Source organism: Molothrus aeneus, chromosome 4 (genome assembly GCF_037042795.1).
Source record: "Molothrus aeneus isolate 106 chromosome 4, BPBGC_Maene_1.0, whole genome shotgun sequence".
Taxonomy (NCBI): domain Eukaryota; kingdom Metazoa; phylum Chordata; class Aves; order Passeriformes; family Icteridae; genus Molothrus; species Molothrus aeneus.
In genome coordinates this window covers 397191-413325 of record NC_089649.1, presented here as the reverse complement: position 1 = coordinate 413325, position 16135 = coordinate 397191, and the positions used below count along the sequence as shown (strand labels likewise).

Sequence of the window (16135 nt, the reverse complement as noted above, 5' to 3'; positions counted from 1 at the left end):
AGTTGAAGAGATAGAAATTTGGAAGCCTTCTTCAGAAACCACTGTGCTGAGATGCAATTATTGACTGTGCTGTGGTGCTGTTAGAACAGGAAAAAGTTCTTCTTGCTGTGTCTTTGAGTGGCCTCAAAATTAATATATTTTGGAGCATGTTTTCTCATGCGCAGGGACAGATGTTTACAAACGTGCACCTAAGGTTTCCCTTTCCTGCAGACTGCCTCATTCCTGCCAGCACCAAGTCTGGTGTGTGCTATGTCCAGTGTGCCATGGCATTGCCCTCAGTGGAGCAAGAGCCCACAGTGCTGACCAGGCCAGGACACACTGCTGTGGGCAAAGTAAAAATCAACATGTACATCAAACTTCTTATTGCTATTCAAGCACTTCCCCTGTGTCTGCTTCTGTCAGCCAGGAAGGTGCTCAGCATTTCCTTGAAGAGAGGTTCAGAGCTCCAAGTACAGGGGCAAAGCACCTGGCCTCTGTGTTGCTGTGGATGCATGTCTCCAGCAAGAGGGATGGTTTGGTCAGTGGTTCCTGGCTTCATGCGAGTTCCTCTGGAGGTTGTGCTTGTTAGACTGAAGAGAGGAAACCTTAGGGTGAAAGGCTGGGTTTTCTTGATGCCCAATTCCCAAGATGATCTGCTGTGCGTTGCCAGCAAGAATCGCAGTTGTGAGTAGCAGGTGGGTGTGTTGGGATGCTGGAGCAGCTGGGGTGCCTGTGCATGGAGTGTGCTGTGGGAAATGTCCTCTTTGCTGTGCTGTCTGTCAGGAGAGCTCTGGGGCTGGGAGCTGCACCCTATGTGCCTCATGCAGCTTAGCTGCTCGGGGGAGAGTTGTGGTCTGTCTCGTCAGTGCCTGTTTCAGTGTGTTTTCTAGGGACTCTGACTGTGGCACACCAATAACACTTAAACCTGCTGGGAAGTCTGGTGTATTAGGCAACACTGTGATTCAGTTCTTCTTTGAAAAAAAAATGCTGTATTAGTTGTTTACTGCATATTGAGATGAAATGCTAAGATCTAACCATTCTGTAGGACTGTAAACTCTTGTGGATATGGACACAGAGAAAAGGTCTGGGCTTTTTGTTGTGGAAGTGGTATTAACATCTAACCTAGAAGTAGTCCCTTTTTCTTTTAAATCTATTTGCATTTATGCTAACATTAGTGTTCCAGTAAATATTGAAAACAGCAAGATTTGGAGGCTAGGGGAGTTATTTAGTGCAATGTGAAGGCTGTACCTTTGGGAAATCTAAAGTAAGCAGCAGAATAATCCAGATTCTAATTTAGTGGGTAAAGCAAATATGTAGCATTTAAAATTACAGTAGATAAGAAGCAATCTGACACTAGAAGGCAAGAAGAAACAGCTCAAAGCCCTAATCACCTGGTTTTAGTCATTCTGATCATCTTGTTTTTAAATCCTTACATAAATTGTATTGCTGCTGAGTTTTGATTATTTTATGTGTAGCTGCAAAGGAGTGAGGAAGCTGATGGATGAGGGAATTGCTGTTAATTCCCTTTAAAAATGGAAGAAGTGCTTCTTGTAAAACTGGAGCATAGAAAGTAAAGATTCTGACTTGACCTAGAAGTTGCACACTGGTTTCCCTGTGAAAGAAGGAATTAGCTGAGAAAATATTTGGTATATTGCAAGAACAAGAGTTGTGAGATGGATTCTGGCAGAAGACGGTTTTTGGAGAAGTAGCGGATGCCTGTACCCATCTCTGGCTTTTTCCATCCTTTGAACACATGGTGTGGGTTAAATGTCAGTGTTTGTGTTACAAAGCCCTAAGTGGAAGACATCAGTTTTGCTTGGGTGAGGTCAGGGGTGCAGTGCAATGCTGTGGGTAGAGCTCTCTAATAGCTGCTTCCACAGGAGCAGCCCTGTCCCCAGCTGCTGTCAGGTGCTGGAGACATGAGAGGCTTGTCCCCAGTGCCAGGGTGCCTGGCAGCCTCTCTGGGCAGTGGCACACAGGCTGTGGGCAGTGCCTCTGGGCCTGCCGGGAGGTAAATTCTCACTGCTGTAGCTGGCATTACATCTGACATTATGCACCCTGTCTGTGGCCAAGAGGATATTCCAAGGGCAAGTGTGCTTCACCTAGAAGAGACTTGAGTGGTTTGATTTTCCTTCTGCTCTTTACCTTCCATTTCCACTAGAAATCACAGTCAGTTACACTCCTGAAAACATCTCCCCACATAATGGGGCTCTTACACAGGGAGAAACTGGGTGTGCCTAGTGATGAGAGCAGTGCCACTGCCACTGTGCAGCCTCCCCTGCTCTTCCTGCTCTTGCCATCTCTTTTTTGTACCACTGCAAAATTTTTACTGCTTCCAGTGTTCCCAAGGCAACCACTCCACAAAAGACTCATCAGTGAATTGTTCCTTCAGTTTTAGTTGTCAGTGAATAGTAGGGGGGAAGATGACAGAGGGAAACAAGTAGATAAATTTCCTTGCCATAGAGAAGCTGAAAGCATTGGTCTCAAACTTGAGGAAAAGCAAGAGCTTTTGTGCCTCAGTTTCTGCAGAAGTTAGAAGGGGCTGCTGTCATGACTAGAGCATTGTGTGTCAGAGCAGACTATCAAAGCAGAAGCACATCAAAAAATAGCTTGTCTGCTTAAAAAAAAAAATACAGAAAATTAGTGTGGAAATCCTGCTGCCTCCCATTTCCCCAGAGGAGAGAGGCTATGTAATGACTGGGTTTGAAAAGCTGTCTCTAGAGATCAGCTGTGTTCACTGGCCCCTTCTGTGTGCCCCCCAAATACTGGTACTGTATGTCCAGGCACCTTGTGCTTTAGAAGTAAAGCTGGCAGCTCTGTCTGTTGATTTTATGTGTGTTGTTTGAAATGTCAGATGTGATTTTTAGCTTGTTTCGCTCCGTAAGTACAGGATATATGTTTGCATCAGCTCCTGGAGTGTGTGGCTGTGGAGTGTGTGAAGAAAGTTTTGCGTTTCTATGTTTTTAAGTTTTCATTTGCTTTTTTCTTTGGACCCGCAGGTTCCCCTGGAAAACAAGTGGATAACTCAGCCAGCAATCAAGGAAATAACTTAGGGATCCCAACAAAGGCTGGAAAACTGAGCCATTCATTTAGAGATCCCCGGGCAGGGAGGAAAAGTGCAGAGGGACACGTGACAAAAGGTGGTGAGGAATCAGAGAGTGATTTTGAATCGGATCCTCCTTCTCCCAAGAGCAGTGAGGAAGAAGAAGAACAAGAGGATGAAGAAGTCTTGCATGGAGAGAATGGGGACTTCAATGACGACAATGATACAGAACCAGAGAATTTAGGCCACCGACCTCTGCTCATGGATTCTGAGGAAGAGGTGGAAGAGGAGGAAGAAAAGCAGAGCTCTGATTCTGATTGTGACCGAACCAAGCAAAAATGTGTGGAAGGGCTCCTGGGCACTCGGTTCAGAGATGGGGTGGGCAGCAGTGAAATCACAGAGCCCAGTTTGGTGCCTATGTCCCCGCCTGAGGTACCAAGCACTCTGATCAACTCTGGCCAAGAATTTGATGTGTTTGGAGCTGTGCCCTTTTTCACACTGCAGCCTCAGGCAAGAGAGAAAGTGGACAAAGATGTTTCTTCTCAGGTGGCTTTTCCCAGCCTAAGCCAAGAGCAGGATGACTTTGATGTTTTCATCAAAGCTCCTTTCAGCAAAAAGGTGCTGCAGCGAGATGGGCAGGGGTCAGGGATGGAGCCTCTGCTCTCCCCCAGCTCTCCGCAGAGTGTGGATATCTTTGGTTGTGTCCCATTTCAGCCATCCCTCGTCCCCAAGTCTGCTGAGAGTGGACAGGACCTGTTTGGGCTGGTTCCGTTTGAGGAGATCACAGGCAGCCAGCAGCAGCAGAAGGTGAAGCAGCAGCGCAACCTGCAGAAGCTGTCTTCCCGGCAGAGGCGCATGAAGCAGGAGGTGCCCAAGAACAACGGGAAACGCCACCACAGCACCCCCACCAGCACCAAGAAGGGGCTGAAACCCAGCTACCGCACCCCAGAGCGCGCCCGCCGGCACAGGAAGGCTGGCCGCAGGGACTCACAGAGCAGCAACGAGTTCCTGACCATCTCGGACTCCAAGGAGAACATCAGCGTGACCCTGACCGACAGCAAGGATCGAGCCAACCCGCTGCAGCCCGACGAGGCGCTGCTGGATCCCTTCGGGGCCAAACCCTTCCACCCGCCGGAGCTGATGCGCCATGCCCAGCACCAGGGCTTTGGGGACAGCCGTGGGGACCACGGCACGGTCGTGGTGGCTGGCAGGCCCAGGCAGAGCTCCTTGCACGGGGCTGTTCATGGCGGGGATGGGCTGAAAACAGATGACTTTGGTGCTGTGCCCTTCACAGAGCTGGTGGTGCAGAGCACTCAGAGCCAACCACAGCAGGCACTGGAGTTAGATCCCTTTGGAGCAGCTCCATTCCCTTCTAAACAGTAGAGGCTTCCAATGGGTTCCCCCCACTATACCTCTCCAAGTCCCTTAGTAAAGGTTTAGTGGAGTCATTTACATGGTTGAAATGCCAGGGGCCTGGGTTGTACAGCTTGTTCAGGGTGAGGAGGCAGTGGCCTGCATGTGTGGTGGAATTGCAAATAATGGCTAATTCTGATTTGGATCTTTTTGAGGAAAAGAGAAAAAAAATCAGAAGTGTTGTTTCCTTATGGCAGATGGCTCCCAGAATGTCATGAGGAATTGGATATGAATCCCTGTCACTGACTTGGGACCCTGGGACATACTGTTGTTTGTGCACTTTGGTCTTGCCTTTCTATCCCTGTGCCATGTGCCCCGTTGGAGTGGAAGAGGCAGGGAGCACATGGAAAATGCTTTCCACATGTACAGGAGGCTGATGAACTGCGGTGCTTCTTCATGTCTCTGCAGACCTAAGAACCAAGACATACTGATATCCAGATTATGTGCTGGAAATAGCCAAGTCTTTGCTTCCTAGGTGAAAACTACCTTTATTAATCATAAAAATAAAGCAGCCACATCCTCAATGGGCTGTGGCCCAGAATTCCAGAGCACAGCTATGGCTTGGGACCTTGCAGACATCTATGCAGCTGCAGAGATGAAAGGCAGATTTTTTTTTTTATGTGCCTAAATGGTCAATTTTGAATTATTTTTTTAATAGTAAGTGCCATTAATGTAAAGTAGCAAACTGGAATTGTAGAGTCAAAACTAAAGAAGCAGGTGATTGACTGATGTGTGAGAATGTGTGGGGGAGTGAGCCAGCAGGGACATGGCTGGGATTACAGCACTTTGGGAGACTCCTCAGCACACTGGAAGAGGGGCTGTCCTTGGGCACGTGGAGTGCTTCAGATGACTTATGGAGTTGACTGTGAGGTACAACCATTGGATTGATTTGATTACACCTTGGGATTTGTGTCTGTTTTCCTCTTGGATTTTGATTGGAAAGAAAATGTGTCCTCTCTGTTGGTTTTTTTACCACAATAGTTTTATGAAATGACTGTAACCTGATGCTCTTTTAAGGGTCGCTAAATGCACTGAGCTTTGGAGACACTTCCTGCCCCAGCTGTGTTCTAGCAGGAGCTGTCGGCTGCTGGACCACTGAGCTGCGTTTCACCCCTCGGAGCCTTTCGGGAAGGAGCCCTGTCCTGCTGCCCAGGGGCGCCTCGGGTGAGGCGGGAGGTGTGACCACTGCCGAGCACAGTGTGTACTTCCTGTGGTGCAGGAGGTGCTGGTGTGTGCAGAGACGGTGCCCCTTGGGACAGCCCAGCCTGGGTTCCATGGCCATCCTCATGGGGACACGGAAGGAGGAGGGGCTCCTCAGCTTGTCCCACCTCTCTATCCTGCTCCACTGGAGGCTGAGGAGTGGTTAGCTGGGTGTTTGCACATGGGGGACATCCCTGTTTGTGGCCAGGTGTCCTCACGTGCCCCCCTGTCACAGGTGAAGTGAAATATTCAGGGTTGTGAGCTTTTTTCCCCTCGTGTCTCCTGATGGATATTCAGGAGGTGATGGGGGCATTTGGTCCCTTTCAATATTCACTGAAAACACACTGAAAACAAATCACAAGACTCCTTTGGGATCAGTTGGATAAAGTGCCCCCTGGGATGTATGTGTGATTGCTTCCCTTAGCTCTGGAATCTGAACGTAGCTCATAGTGATGGTGTACAGATAGCTACCTTCACCTTCCTCAGTTTCACTTCTCACAGGGTCTAAGTGGGATATTCCAGCTGTGCCTGCTTCAGTGTGCCTTTTCCAGGCTTAGAAGTTAAGCCCTTAGGAGATTGAGTAGAAATGTGTCAACACAGGACTTTCCAAGCTTTATTACTGCTCTTCTCACCTGTTTGGTGCCAAAGGCTGCAAGAAGCACATGCCAATTTTTGTAGCATTTCTGACACTCAGGTTAACAGTCTTTTTCCCTTTTTTTAAATCTCTGTGCATGCTTATGAGCTGCCCTTCTCAATGTCTTTCAGAGCTGTTACCTGCCTGAAGAGCCCTTGGAATACAGCAAGATGACAAATGTGGCAGTGAAGTGGACACAAAGTGAGATGAAAACTGTGGTCCTAAGTGTGGCTGGTCCTCACCAAAGCCAGGCTGTTGCTGTCTTCCCAGTGGGAAAGCAGTGGGAAGGGTTAACAATGCACACGGCCCTGGGGCTTGGCTCCAGGGCCCAGGAGGAGAGGTGGGGGCTGTTGTACATGCAGGGAGGAGACCGGGCACCAGCAGACCCAGTGTGGGCAGAAGCCATCAGGTAAATTACAGATAGGAAATACGTTCAGTACTGTTGGTTTACCTCGGGGCTCCAGGCTGAGGAGGGCTGCAGGGTAGAGGGTCTCTATGCATTTACACTGCAGCACAGCCAAGCTGGAGGGAGAGACAAGGCACAGGCAAGCTGCAGACCCCACTGACACTAGAGCTGGCACGAGTTATGGCCCATGATATTTGCCTCCTAATGGCCTTAACAAACCTGGTTCTTCACACTTGAGACACCAATCAGGTTTTTGATTAAATTTCACTTTTTTTTCTTTAGAGTTAGTTATTTTATTCTTTCTCATGGTTGATGTGAGATTGCTGCACCCTGCTAAGCTGACTTTTCCTGGTGTATGTAGTTTATACACAACTGAACCCAAGCTTGGGGTTGTATTCAGCCACTGTCCACTATTTAAAGGAGGTGAGATATGTGACTGTCAGGGAATGGGGTATCCTTTGCCTTTTTTCAGGATGTATGGAGTGCAACGTGACCTTAGTAGAAATCAGGAAAGGCCTTTTTGTGGTAGTCATGTACATGCTGCCTGTGGTAGCAGGAGGGCAAGGTGTAAGGGGTTGACACTTCCCTTCCCAGACAGAAATCCCAATGGGTTTTTACAGCTTCTCCCTCTGCATGCTGAGGGACTGAAGCACAGGCCTTGTAGGATCAGCTGCTGGAGAGAGCGTCTGCCCCAAAGTGCTAAGAAGCACAACCTCTTTTAAGTGGTTGTGGTGATGGAAGGAAAAACCAGGTAGTTGTGTTTGCCTGTGGACTCAAATGGCCTTTAGGTGTGTAATTAATGCTGTGGTGGGGGGCTCTGTGAGCACCAGTGTTGGAGGAAAAAGCTTATAATCATTCTGGGTGTCCCAATTAGTAAAACCAAGTACTGTGAAAATAAGTTGATATATTTGCTACTGTGAGAAAAAGAGTTTATCTGGAGTTTTTTATACTATATGGTGTATTTTTATATATCCAAGGAGTATATATAAAATATACACATGCTCGCACACATCATGTACCCCTTGGAGTTGCTGTGGTGTTGGTAACCCAGCAGCCACAATCATGTTTGTGACTTGAGTGAATATGAGTTAAGCACCAAGGGTGGCTGCTGTGCTACTGTTCCATAGAGCTTATTTTGAAAGGAAATCAAGGAGATGGTGTGTATGGTAAAGTTGTGACTGAGGCATCACCTACTATTAAAGAGCATAAAAACGATTTTAAAATTGCTGGCATTCAGCTTTTAAGTGCACTTGCCTGAACTACACTTCCATTTCTTGTTAGACTTGGAGTTTCTAAAGCTTTTTTGTGTACTACTAAAGCCAGAACTTTTAACTTTTTTTGTGAAGCTGATGTATATCATAAAACCCTTGGAGATGTTAAATAAAGGAACCTGGTAACAGTGCCTTTTCAGGTCTCTTCAACACTGCATGGTGAAGTATTTGTGTGTAGGCTTTCATTTGCTCATTATAAGCACTGTTGCTGCTGCTGAATGATTTTTTAGCTGTCATGTAAGTACCTGTGACTCTCATAAAACTGTTTTAAGTAGTTGTATTTGCTGCCCAATCATCCTGCTGTGTCCAACTGGTTGAAAATCCTTTACTTCAGTGTTACTCCTTAAAGTCTTCCTGCAGAAAGGTCATGTGGGTCCCAATGGCACTGGACTGAGATCTGTACTTGTGGACAGAACTATAATGTGGTGTGAGCCCCTTCCTGCAGTTGTTTACTGGAGCAGGGTGTTTGGATGCTCCCTGTATTGATTTTACTCTTGGGTGAGATGAAGTAAGAATGGAAATGGTCAAGAACAGATACAGCAGCAGCAGGCCTCCGTTAATAAAGAGTACTTGGTAGTAGGCTGAAAAGCTAAGTTCATCAGCAAATTCAGCTAGAGAGTCTCCCCCAAAAATCCCTGTCTGTGGCACAAGTTCCATGGCTGAGCCATTGACATCGGTTGTTTTGCTGCATAAGGTGCAGAAATGATGTTAGTCCAAAGAAAAAGCCAATGAACTGGAATTTATTTATAAGTTCAGTATGTACATCAAAGATCATCATGCAGCTTGATAAATTGTGTCAGGTAAAAATACACAGCTTGGCAATCAGTTTCCTTATCTGGTGAAAACTGATGGAGAAGTTAAGAGTTTCCATTATAAAAATACATTAGCAAATGCTCAAGTCAGTAATATTACAGACACATTATTGGGATATTACTGTACACATAACACTGGAAACAGACTTTTACACTTGCAAGTTCCTTGTCAGGCTTCAGTAGTAGTAATTAGTGCACTTGAAACTTGCTTGGCTGTCAAGTTAAAAAATCATTAAAAAATCAGTGTTTACATTGAAAGGCTGAAAGCTCTGGGAGCTGAATCATTAATGCAGAGTCAGTTTTGCCAATACTTGTTTCTGGAGTTAAAAAGGACCAACAGAAAAGCACCAAAACCACCCTCTGACCTAAACAGACAGCATCCCTGTCCAGCACATCAGGAGGAGTTCCCATCCTGCCTTCTCTGTGCCCGAGGAGTGCAGGGTGCCTGTCTGTAAGTTTCCACCTCCACTCCATGTCTCCTTGACACGCCCTGACCAGAAACCAAGTCCTTCTCATCTGCCTTAGCCCAGAGGGAGGCAGCTTTGGGCAACCAACAGAACGTGCCTGCCCTGGGGTAGTCACTGCACAGAGCCAGCGTCTCCTCGTGCATTGGGGGAAGCCCTCTCCACAAGGACATAGCCACTTAGGATTCGTCCCAACAGCATCCTTGCCTCTAACCCAGAAGTCCAAAGGATTTTAATGCTGTTTGGAAGACTGGCACCCCTGGAGCTTAATGGTGCTGGGCAGCAGCTGTGCGATAACCAGTGTATTCTGTGGCTCCCTGGTGTTCATTTCATAAGGGAAGGTTCTACAACACATCCTGAAACTCCAAGCAGCCTTGGCACGGTGGCAGGATTGTGAAAGCAAGTCATTTTGGACAGCAGTGTGTGTGAGTGCAGTATCATCCTGCACATAGGGAAAGGCCAAAAGTCAGGAATCTGCAGCCCCAGCAGGTTCCCTGATTGCAAAACAACAACAAACATGGACACGCAGCCTTAGTGCTACTCCTGGAATACTGATTCCAGATTACTGAAGGGATCTAGAGAAATTTCTTCAAGCAATGGCACAACTCTGCCCCTCCTTGGGGCAGGCTATTTTTAAGATCTGCAATGAAGATCTAGGTGTGCAGGATATCATGTTATCTCCCAGGGAATGGGAAAGAGGTCATCCAGAGCAGGACAGAAATCCACTGAATTCCAGTTCATGCGTTCCTGTGCCAATGCTGAAGCATAACACATCGTCCCTGTAAAGGCTGAAGGATGCACCACCCACAGGCCTGTGGTTTGGATCCAGGACCAGCTCCCACAGTTCCAACAATTTTACAGGCACGCTGCCAGGAGTGTTCTCCTAACTGTGCACACCAGCTGAAAACCTGGTGTCCAGGCCTGAGTACCCTTGGCTGAGCCATTCACGTCTGCCAAGCAACAAAACATCCTGCTTGGATCTGCGTGCCGAGTGAGCTCAGCCTCCTGCTGTCCTGCTCCAGGAGGAGCTATTTGGTGCTTGACTGCAGGGCAGGAACTGGCTGAGAAGGAAATGCCCCTCCAACCCAGGCAGTGCTGCTGTGTTTATCAAAGCTTGCAGTAACACTCTGTCCCGGCAAGGGGCTAACAGCCCAGGAGTCAGCAAAGGAACTGCCTCAGTCCTTGACAGCACAGCTCTTCACGTGAGGCCCCCAGAGTCACCAATCCTCTCGTGCTGCCTCTGAAAATAGAGCAGGGAAACGAGGTAAATCACTGTGCACATGTAATTGGTAACTCATCTGATTTCCACAACATCCAGATCAATGCTAAGCAGACTGAAAACCTGACAAAAGCCTGAGGAAAATGCTACTTAAGGACAAATACTGATGATGGTTTGAGACTACTCAGATTGTGACACAGAGCTGGAAGGGATCTGGCAGGACTAAGTCCAGCCTGCTCTAAAACTGCTCAAGGGCCCAGCAGCTCCCCAGAGCCTCATCCAATGCAGCAGCACAGGTGAGCAGAGTGCCTGGCATTACATCCCTGCTTTTTATTGGCACCAGTCAGGACCCACTCTGGGACAGTGACCTGAGGTTCAGGCCAGCATTCCCAAAGCCTGTGGTTGGGGGTATCCTGTTCCTCCGACGATGGCAGCAGCTGTACCTTGGCTCACAGGTCCATGCTGTACTCGGGGCAGGGCTTGCTGTGTCGGTACTGCATGATGTATACTGTGGACTGGTGCCACCAGTACAGCATCACCACTGCCAGGATGTGCCACACTTGGTGGCTCGAGCCGAGGTAGTTCAGCTGGCCTGTGGGGGAGAACAGAGACATTCAGGAGTTCAGCTGTTAAGTTCCACCACAATTCCACATTGTGCAGTGCAATCGGCACTCAGTCTCTTGCAGAGCTCTGCCACACCCTACCCTTGAGGGGTGACAGGGAAAGTTCTTTAACGAACTTGAGGGAAGTTGTCTGCCTCCTCCCACTCTTTTACTCTGTATGGGAACACGGCATAGGGAACATGGTCAGCCTGTTCTCTCACAGGAAGTTCAGGACCCACAGCAAGGACTAGGACACCGTAGGAAGCTTAACTGAAGAAAAGAAAACAGCCAGAAAAGAATTTCCTACCTGGGAAGTATCTTTCTGGAACTTTGGAAATATAGAAGAGAAAAGCGACAGCAGCGATGAAGTACATGACAAATACCCGCGGAGCAAACTCCTGCAAAAGAAAAGCAAGCTCTCCTATTCTGTTAGAAGGCAAAAACAGAAAAAAATGTCTCTAAAGATAAAAAAGGAAAAGGCATGACAGCGCTGAATCTTCCTTCCCTGCCTGTGTTAGCTATGCATAGATCCAATGGGGACACACATGCCAAACTCTGGGAAAGCCTGAGTGGAAAGAAACCTCTTTTATTCCAGCTTCTTGCTTCTACATGCAAGATTCTCTGTTCAGCAGGCACAGCATGTGTCTGTGCAAGGTCACCTGCCACTCCCCTGAGCCTGCACAGAGCAGCTAGGGTGAGGGACCCTGCACTGCACATCCCACTTAGGCTGGGACCACAGCAGCTGCACACAGGACTGCTCACAGTGGGGGGTCAACAACCAGCAACTCAGCCACCAGGTGCATCTTGTTAGCAGAATGTTTTGTTACCAAAAGTGGGCCCTTTTCCTGAAGTATGGAAACAAAATGTGTACCCTAGACTCCATCCTGCTATCCCAGGGGAAGCCAGATGGGGAAGTGTGGGGGCACAACTGCTACTGATGATTTTTAGAGGGCCAGTGTGAAGTGTCATGTATAAAGGCCACATCTGTTTCCAAGTGGTGCTCTGCCACATTCCACAGCAGCTCTGGACCTGGCTGAACCCTCACCCCATGGACAGCCATCCATCCAGGCCAGCCCAGGTGCGTGCAGTTTGTGCTCACTATGAAAAGGAAATGTTTCTTTCAGCACCATCAGGTGTTACTGGCTAACTGCACTGATTTCAGGTTGGTTCACACTGGGGCACACCAGACTGCCTTTGGCTGTGCTGGGCTGCTGCTGTCACAATGTAATTCCAAGGAGTGAAACAAACAGGAAAATAGTAACATGAAAGAGCTGTTAGAGGAGGATTGTGTAGGAGACAGAGGGCTGAGCAGGTAAATGCTGATTTCTGCTGCCATCGTAGGGAACAGAGGAGGAGACAAGTAATCATCCCAGTGTCTCCTGGTTGCCCTCTGGAGCTGTGGAGGCGGCCAGCCCTGAGCATTCCTGCAGCCTGACAGGCTCCTTCCTGCTCCACAGGCACCTCAGCTGCTGCCCCCGGCCCTGGCGAGGGTGTGGTCTGCCCACACAGGCTGCTCCCTGCCCAGGCACAGACACAGCTGGATCCTGCTCTCCTTCCCACCCTGCAGCTTTAGGGCAGCACAACACAATAAAACTTCCCAAGCCGTCTGTCCCGTCTCAACACAGTTCTCAGTGTTCCCATTTGGATTGTATTGACCAAAAGAATTCTGTCCTTAGAGGAATTGTAACTCCTCCTGCTTCCCCACTGTTTCCCAAGTGTAAGAGAACTCAAGGAAGATGGAAAATGAAAAGCAAAAGGGAATCTTATTTCCTTTTTTTTTTTTTTTGTTTTTGTTTACCTGTACAATGGATGCCCCAATGCCTCCATTGAGCCAAACCCAGTGGATGGTGGGAATGATTCCATAGCCAGACACGGAGCAGAAGATGATGGAGCGCAGCCTGTGCCACTGCTGTGTGAGGTAACTGGGGTGGATCTGAGCAAAAAACACTGCCAGGATCATGGCCAGCACAGTGATCAAATACACCTGGCGCCAGTACTGAGGGCACAAAGAAACAAAGGCAAGTTTGTGGCGTGCAGAAGTCAGCTCTGGGCAGGAGGTTTCAGTGACTGAGCACAGCAGTGCTTCACCCTGTCCCTGCTGTGGGCACCAGCTGTGGGTCTGAGTGCAGGCCCTCTGCTTGTCAGCTGGCACTGAGGGGAGGGGACTGCTCCTGGGGGGCACCTGGCACCACATCCTTCATTCCAAGCACTTCCTGCACCAAATGTTTCAATACACCTGTGCCTCACCTGTCCAGCTCAGCTCCTGGACAGCCATGTCCAGGGCAGGCCTTGAGAGGGAACTCATTTACTCATCCTCTCTTAAAAGGAGGGAAAACAAGGTTGTTTCTACCTCGTGGGCAATACTGTTTGAATAAAGTACCTGTGATGGGACACATCCCATGACCAGCCTCAGTCACTGGATACAGGTAGGACCTGTAAAGTTTCCCTGCCTTGAGAGAAATTTAAATATTTTCCTGAGGCTTGTGCAATTAACAGCTGGAAAGGAAAACCTGCATTTGCCTGTCTCTTCAGCCAGCACAGTTCAGCTCAGGTCAGAGGGACATGTTCCAGTTCCCATCCCTGCCTCCCTGCTCCTGTTCTCCTTGGACACCTGCACAGAACCCCCTTCCTGCAGCACAGAAACTGCAGTGAGAGCACAGGAACCAAGCCCTGCAAGGACATTGCTCCCCACTCACGTTACTGCAGTAGAAGGCGTAGAACACGCCTGACACGTAGCAGCCCAGGATCCCGATGGAAATGCCCGCGTAATCCAGCGCCATCCAGCGCCGGCTGGTCTTCTCGGAGCGGTGGCAGCAGAACAGGTGGTATCCTACTGAGCAAAGCATACACACCTACGCAGAATGCCAGAGGAGGAGGGTTAGTTCCTTACAAAGAAGCAGGGAGCACAGCCAGCCCCAGCCCTGCAGCTGTGCTGTGCAGTGCACCCCAGTGCAGGCACTTGTGATCCCTGCCAGCCAACCATAAAGCTTCTCTGGCACGGGGAAGGAGGAGCAGGACACTGCAAACCATGATAACCAGTTGTACAAGTAGCAAAAGTGGGCTCCTGAGGCCAGAGAGCTGGCAGTGCTCCAGAGAGACACATCCGCACCAGTACAGGGGAGAGCCCAAAGCCCAGATCTGCCCTGACTGCCCAGCACTCACTGTGTGCCTTGACTGAGGGAACACATAGAAATTTAACTCTTAGGCACAGGCTGCATGTCTGCTCCTAGGCTGCCTTAAAATCTTTTCCTTGAGAAGTGTTTGGTTCTCTGTGGCCTTCTCTAGGGGCAGGGAGGAGCACTAGAGCCCGTTGTGGCTGTACAAAGGCATCCTGTACCCTGCAGAGAACACCAGTGGTGCCCTTAGTTCTCTGTGCTCTCACAAGGTGCAGGGGCCCACCGGAGACAGGACTCAAGTCTGCTGTGCAAACACATTCCTCTGACAAGGAGAAAGTGAGGCCACCAGCCCTCCTGCCCTTCCCGACCATCGGGCCGCGGCTGATCCCTGGAATCCCAGGGTGCTCGGCCGTGTCCAGCAGCACCTGGAGCCGCGTCAGGCCCCCTCAAGCTGCAGCAGCTCTGACACACGGCCTGGACAAACGCACTCGTTTATCACAGACTCTCTCCTGTGCCAGCTGCGTTCGGTTTTTGCCCCGCGGAGCGATGCCGCCGGGCCCGCGCTGTGCCCGCACCGCGGGAGGGCTCAGCGCCGCCGGCAGCCGGCGCCCACCTGGAAGCAGAAGAGGCAGACGGAGCAGATGACGAAGTCCTCGCGGGAGGCGCCGGCGGCCGGCAGCACGGCGGTCAGGTCGTAGATGCCGAGCGTGAAGAAGAGAAGGAAGCCGAGCAGGTGGCTCCAGATGTTGACGGTCTCGTTGGAGAGGATGAAGAGGCTGAGTGAGAGGAGGCACAAGGCGGGGCGGGGATGAGCGGCGGCGGGGCCGGGGGGCGCCCGGGGCCGCGGGGCGCGCTCACCTCTTGATGCACAGGCGGGAGGGCAGGTATGCACGGTATCCATCGGTGATGTAGGGGTTGTCCTTCAGGAACACCGGGATCTGCTCGTACGTGTAGAGCCGGATGCCGCGGGGCACCAGCACCGGCCAGTACTGGTAGCTGCCCAGCTCGATGTAGTGCGCGCTGCGCAGCAGCTTCTGGTGCATCCTGCCCGCCACCGCATCTGACCGCCCCAAGCCGCCCTCACGGGCCGAGGCCGGGATCGGGATCGGGATCGGGAGCGGCGCCGGGAACGACCGTGATGACGTCACCGCGCGGCGCGCGCCGATGGCGTCACGACGCGGCTCCGCCCCGTCCTGCTCCTGCAGTGACCGCTAGGGGGCGCCCGAGAGCTGCCTCAGAGTCCTTCAGGGCGCCCCGGACTCCTCCGATCTCCGGGACACCTCAGCGTCCTCGGACCGCCGGAGCGCCCCGGGGCACCTCACAGCACCCCTCCGAGCCGTCCGACTCCCGCGACCCCTCAGAGCCCTCAGACCTGCTGGAACCTCCCAGGGCCCCTCAAACCCCTTAGACCCTGAGCTGCCTCAGACTCCTCAGACTTCCTGGTGTCCTCAGAGTCTCTCAGACCTTCAGAACCTTCCCCCCCCCCACCCCCCCAGGGCCCCTCAGACCTCAGAGACCCCCTGAGGTGCCTTGGACGCCTCAGAGCCCTGGGGTGCCTCAGACCCCTCAGAACTGCCAGGAGCCCCCAGGGCATCTCAGACTCCTGGGGCCCCTCTGTGCTCTCAGACCCTCACAACCCTCTGAGACACACTGGGTTGCCTCAGTCTCTCTGGGACCTCTCAGACTTCCAGGATCCCTTGAGGTACCTTGGACTCCTCAAAGCCCTGAGGTGCCTCAGACCCTTCCGGAACCCTCCAGGACTCCTCAGAACCTCTGAACACACAGAGACTCCCTGTGGCGCCCCTGGACATTTCAGCCGTCTGAAACAATAGAGATGTGCCTTTGGACCAGTCAGGCATTCCTGAGGCTGCAAATCTTAGTGAAGGAGGCCAAGAACACACCTGTCAGGTCAAACAACCCTGAGGGCTGTCATTCTCCGTGGGAATTGCAATTGCACTGTGGAAGAGCAACACCTG

General features: G+C 50.6%; 2 protein-coding genes across 6 annotated transcripts in view; one reads left to right on the top strand and one right to left on the bottom strand.

Moving 5' to 3' along the window:
- The window catches only part of BMP2K (BMP2 inducible kinase), a 49296-nt gene extending 41219 nt beyond the window's left edge, over positions 1 to 8077 (top strand). For 2 of the 4 annotated variants that reach the window (XM_066549282.1, XM_066549281.1), the window contains one exon: positions 2979 to 8077. In XM_066549282.1, the coding sequence (XP_066405379.1) occupies positions 2979 to 4405 (1427 nt within the window). In that variant the 3' untranslated portion in view covers positions 4406 to 8077. The remainder of the gene's footprint in view (positions 1 to 2978) is intronic. The other 2 variants (XR_010783597.1, XR_010783596.1) reach the window with 2 other exon arrangements.
- A 588-nt stretch (positions 8078 to 8665) lies between these two features.
- Positions 8666 to 15297, bottom strand: PAQR3 (progestin and adipoQ receptor family member 3). Of its 2 annotated transcripts, none has more exons than XM_066549283.1 (7): positions 15018 to 15297; positions 14773 to 14935; positions 13740 to 13895; positions 12842 to 13039; positions 11351 to 11441; positions 10885 to 11033; positions 8666 to 10462 (listed from the first exon to the last, which is right to left on the bottom strand). In XM_066549283.1, the coding sequence occupies exons 1-6, from the start codon at positions 15200 to 15202 to the stop codon at positions 10891 to 10893; spliced, it is 936 nt and encodes a 311-aa protein (XP_066405380.1). In that variant the 5' UTR covers positions 15203 to 15297; the 3' UTR covers positions 8666 to 10462; positions 10885 to 10890. The 2 variants fall into 2 exon arrangements, with proteins under 2 accessions (XP_066405380.1, XP_066405381.1); XM_066549284.1 differs by having other exon boundaries at positions 14773 to 14913; positions 15018 to 15111.
- Between the last annotated feature and the right edge of the window lie 838 nt (positions 15298 to 16135).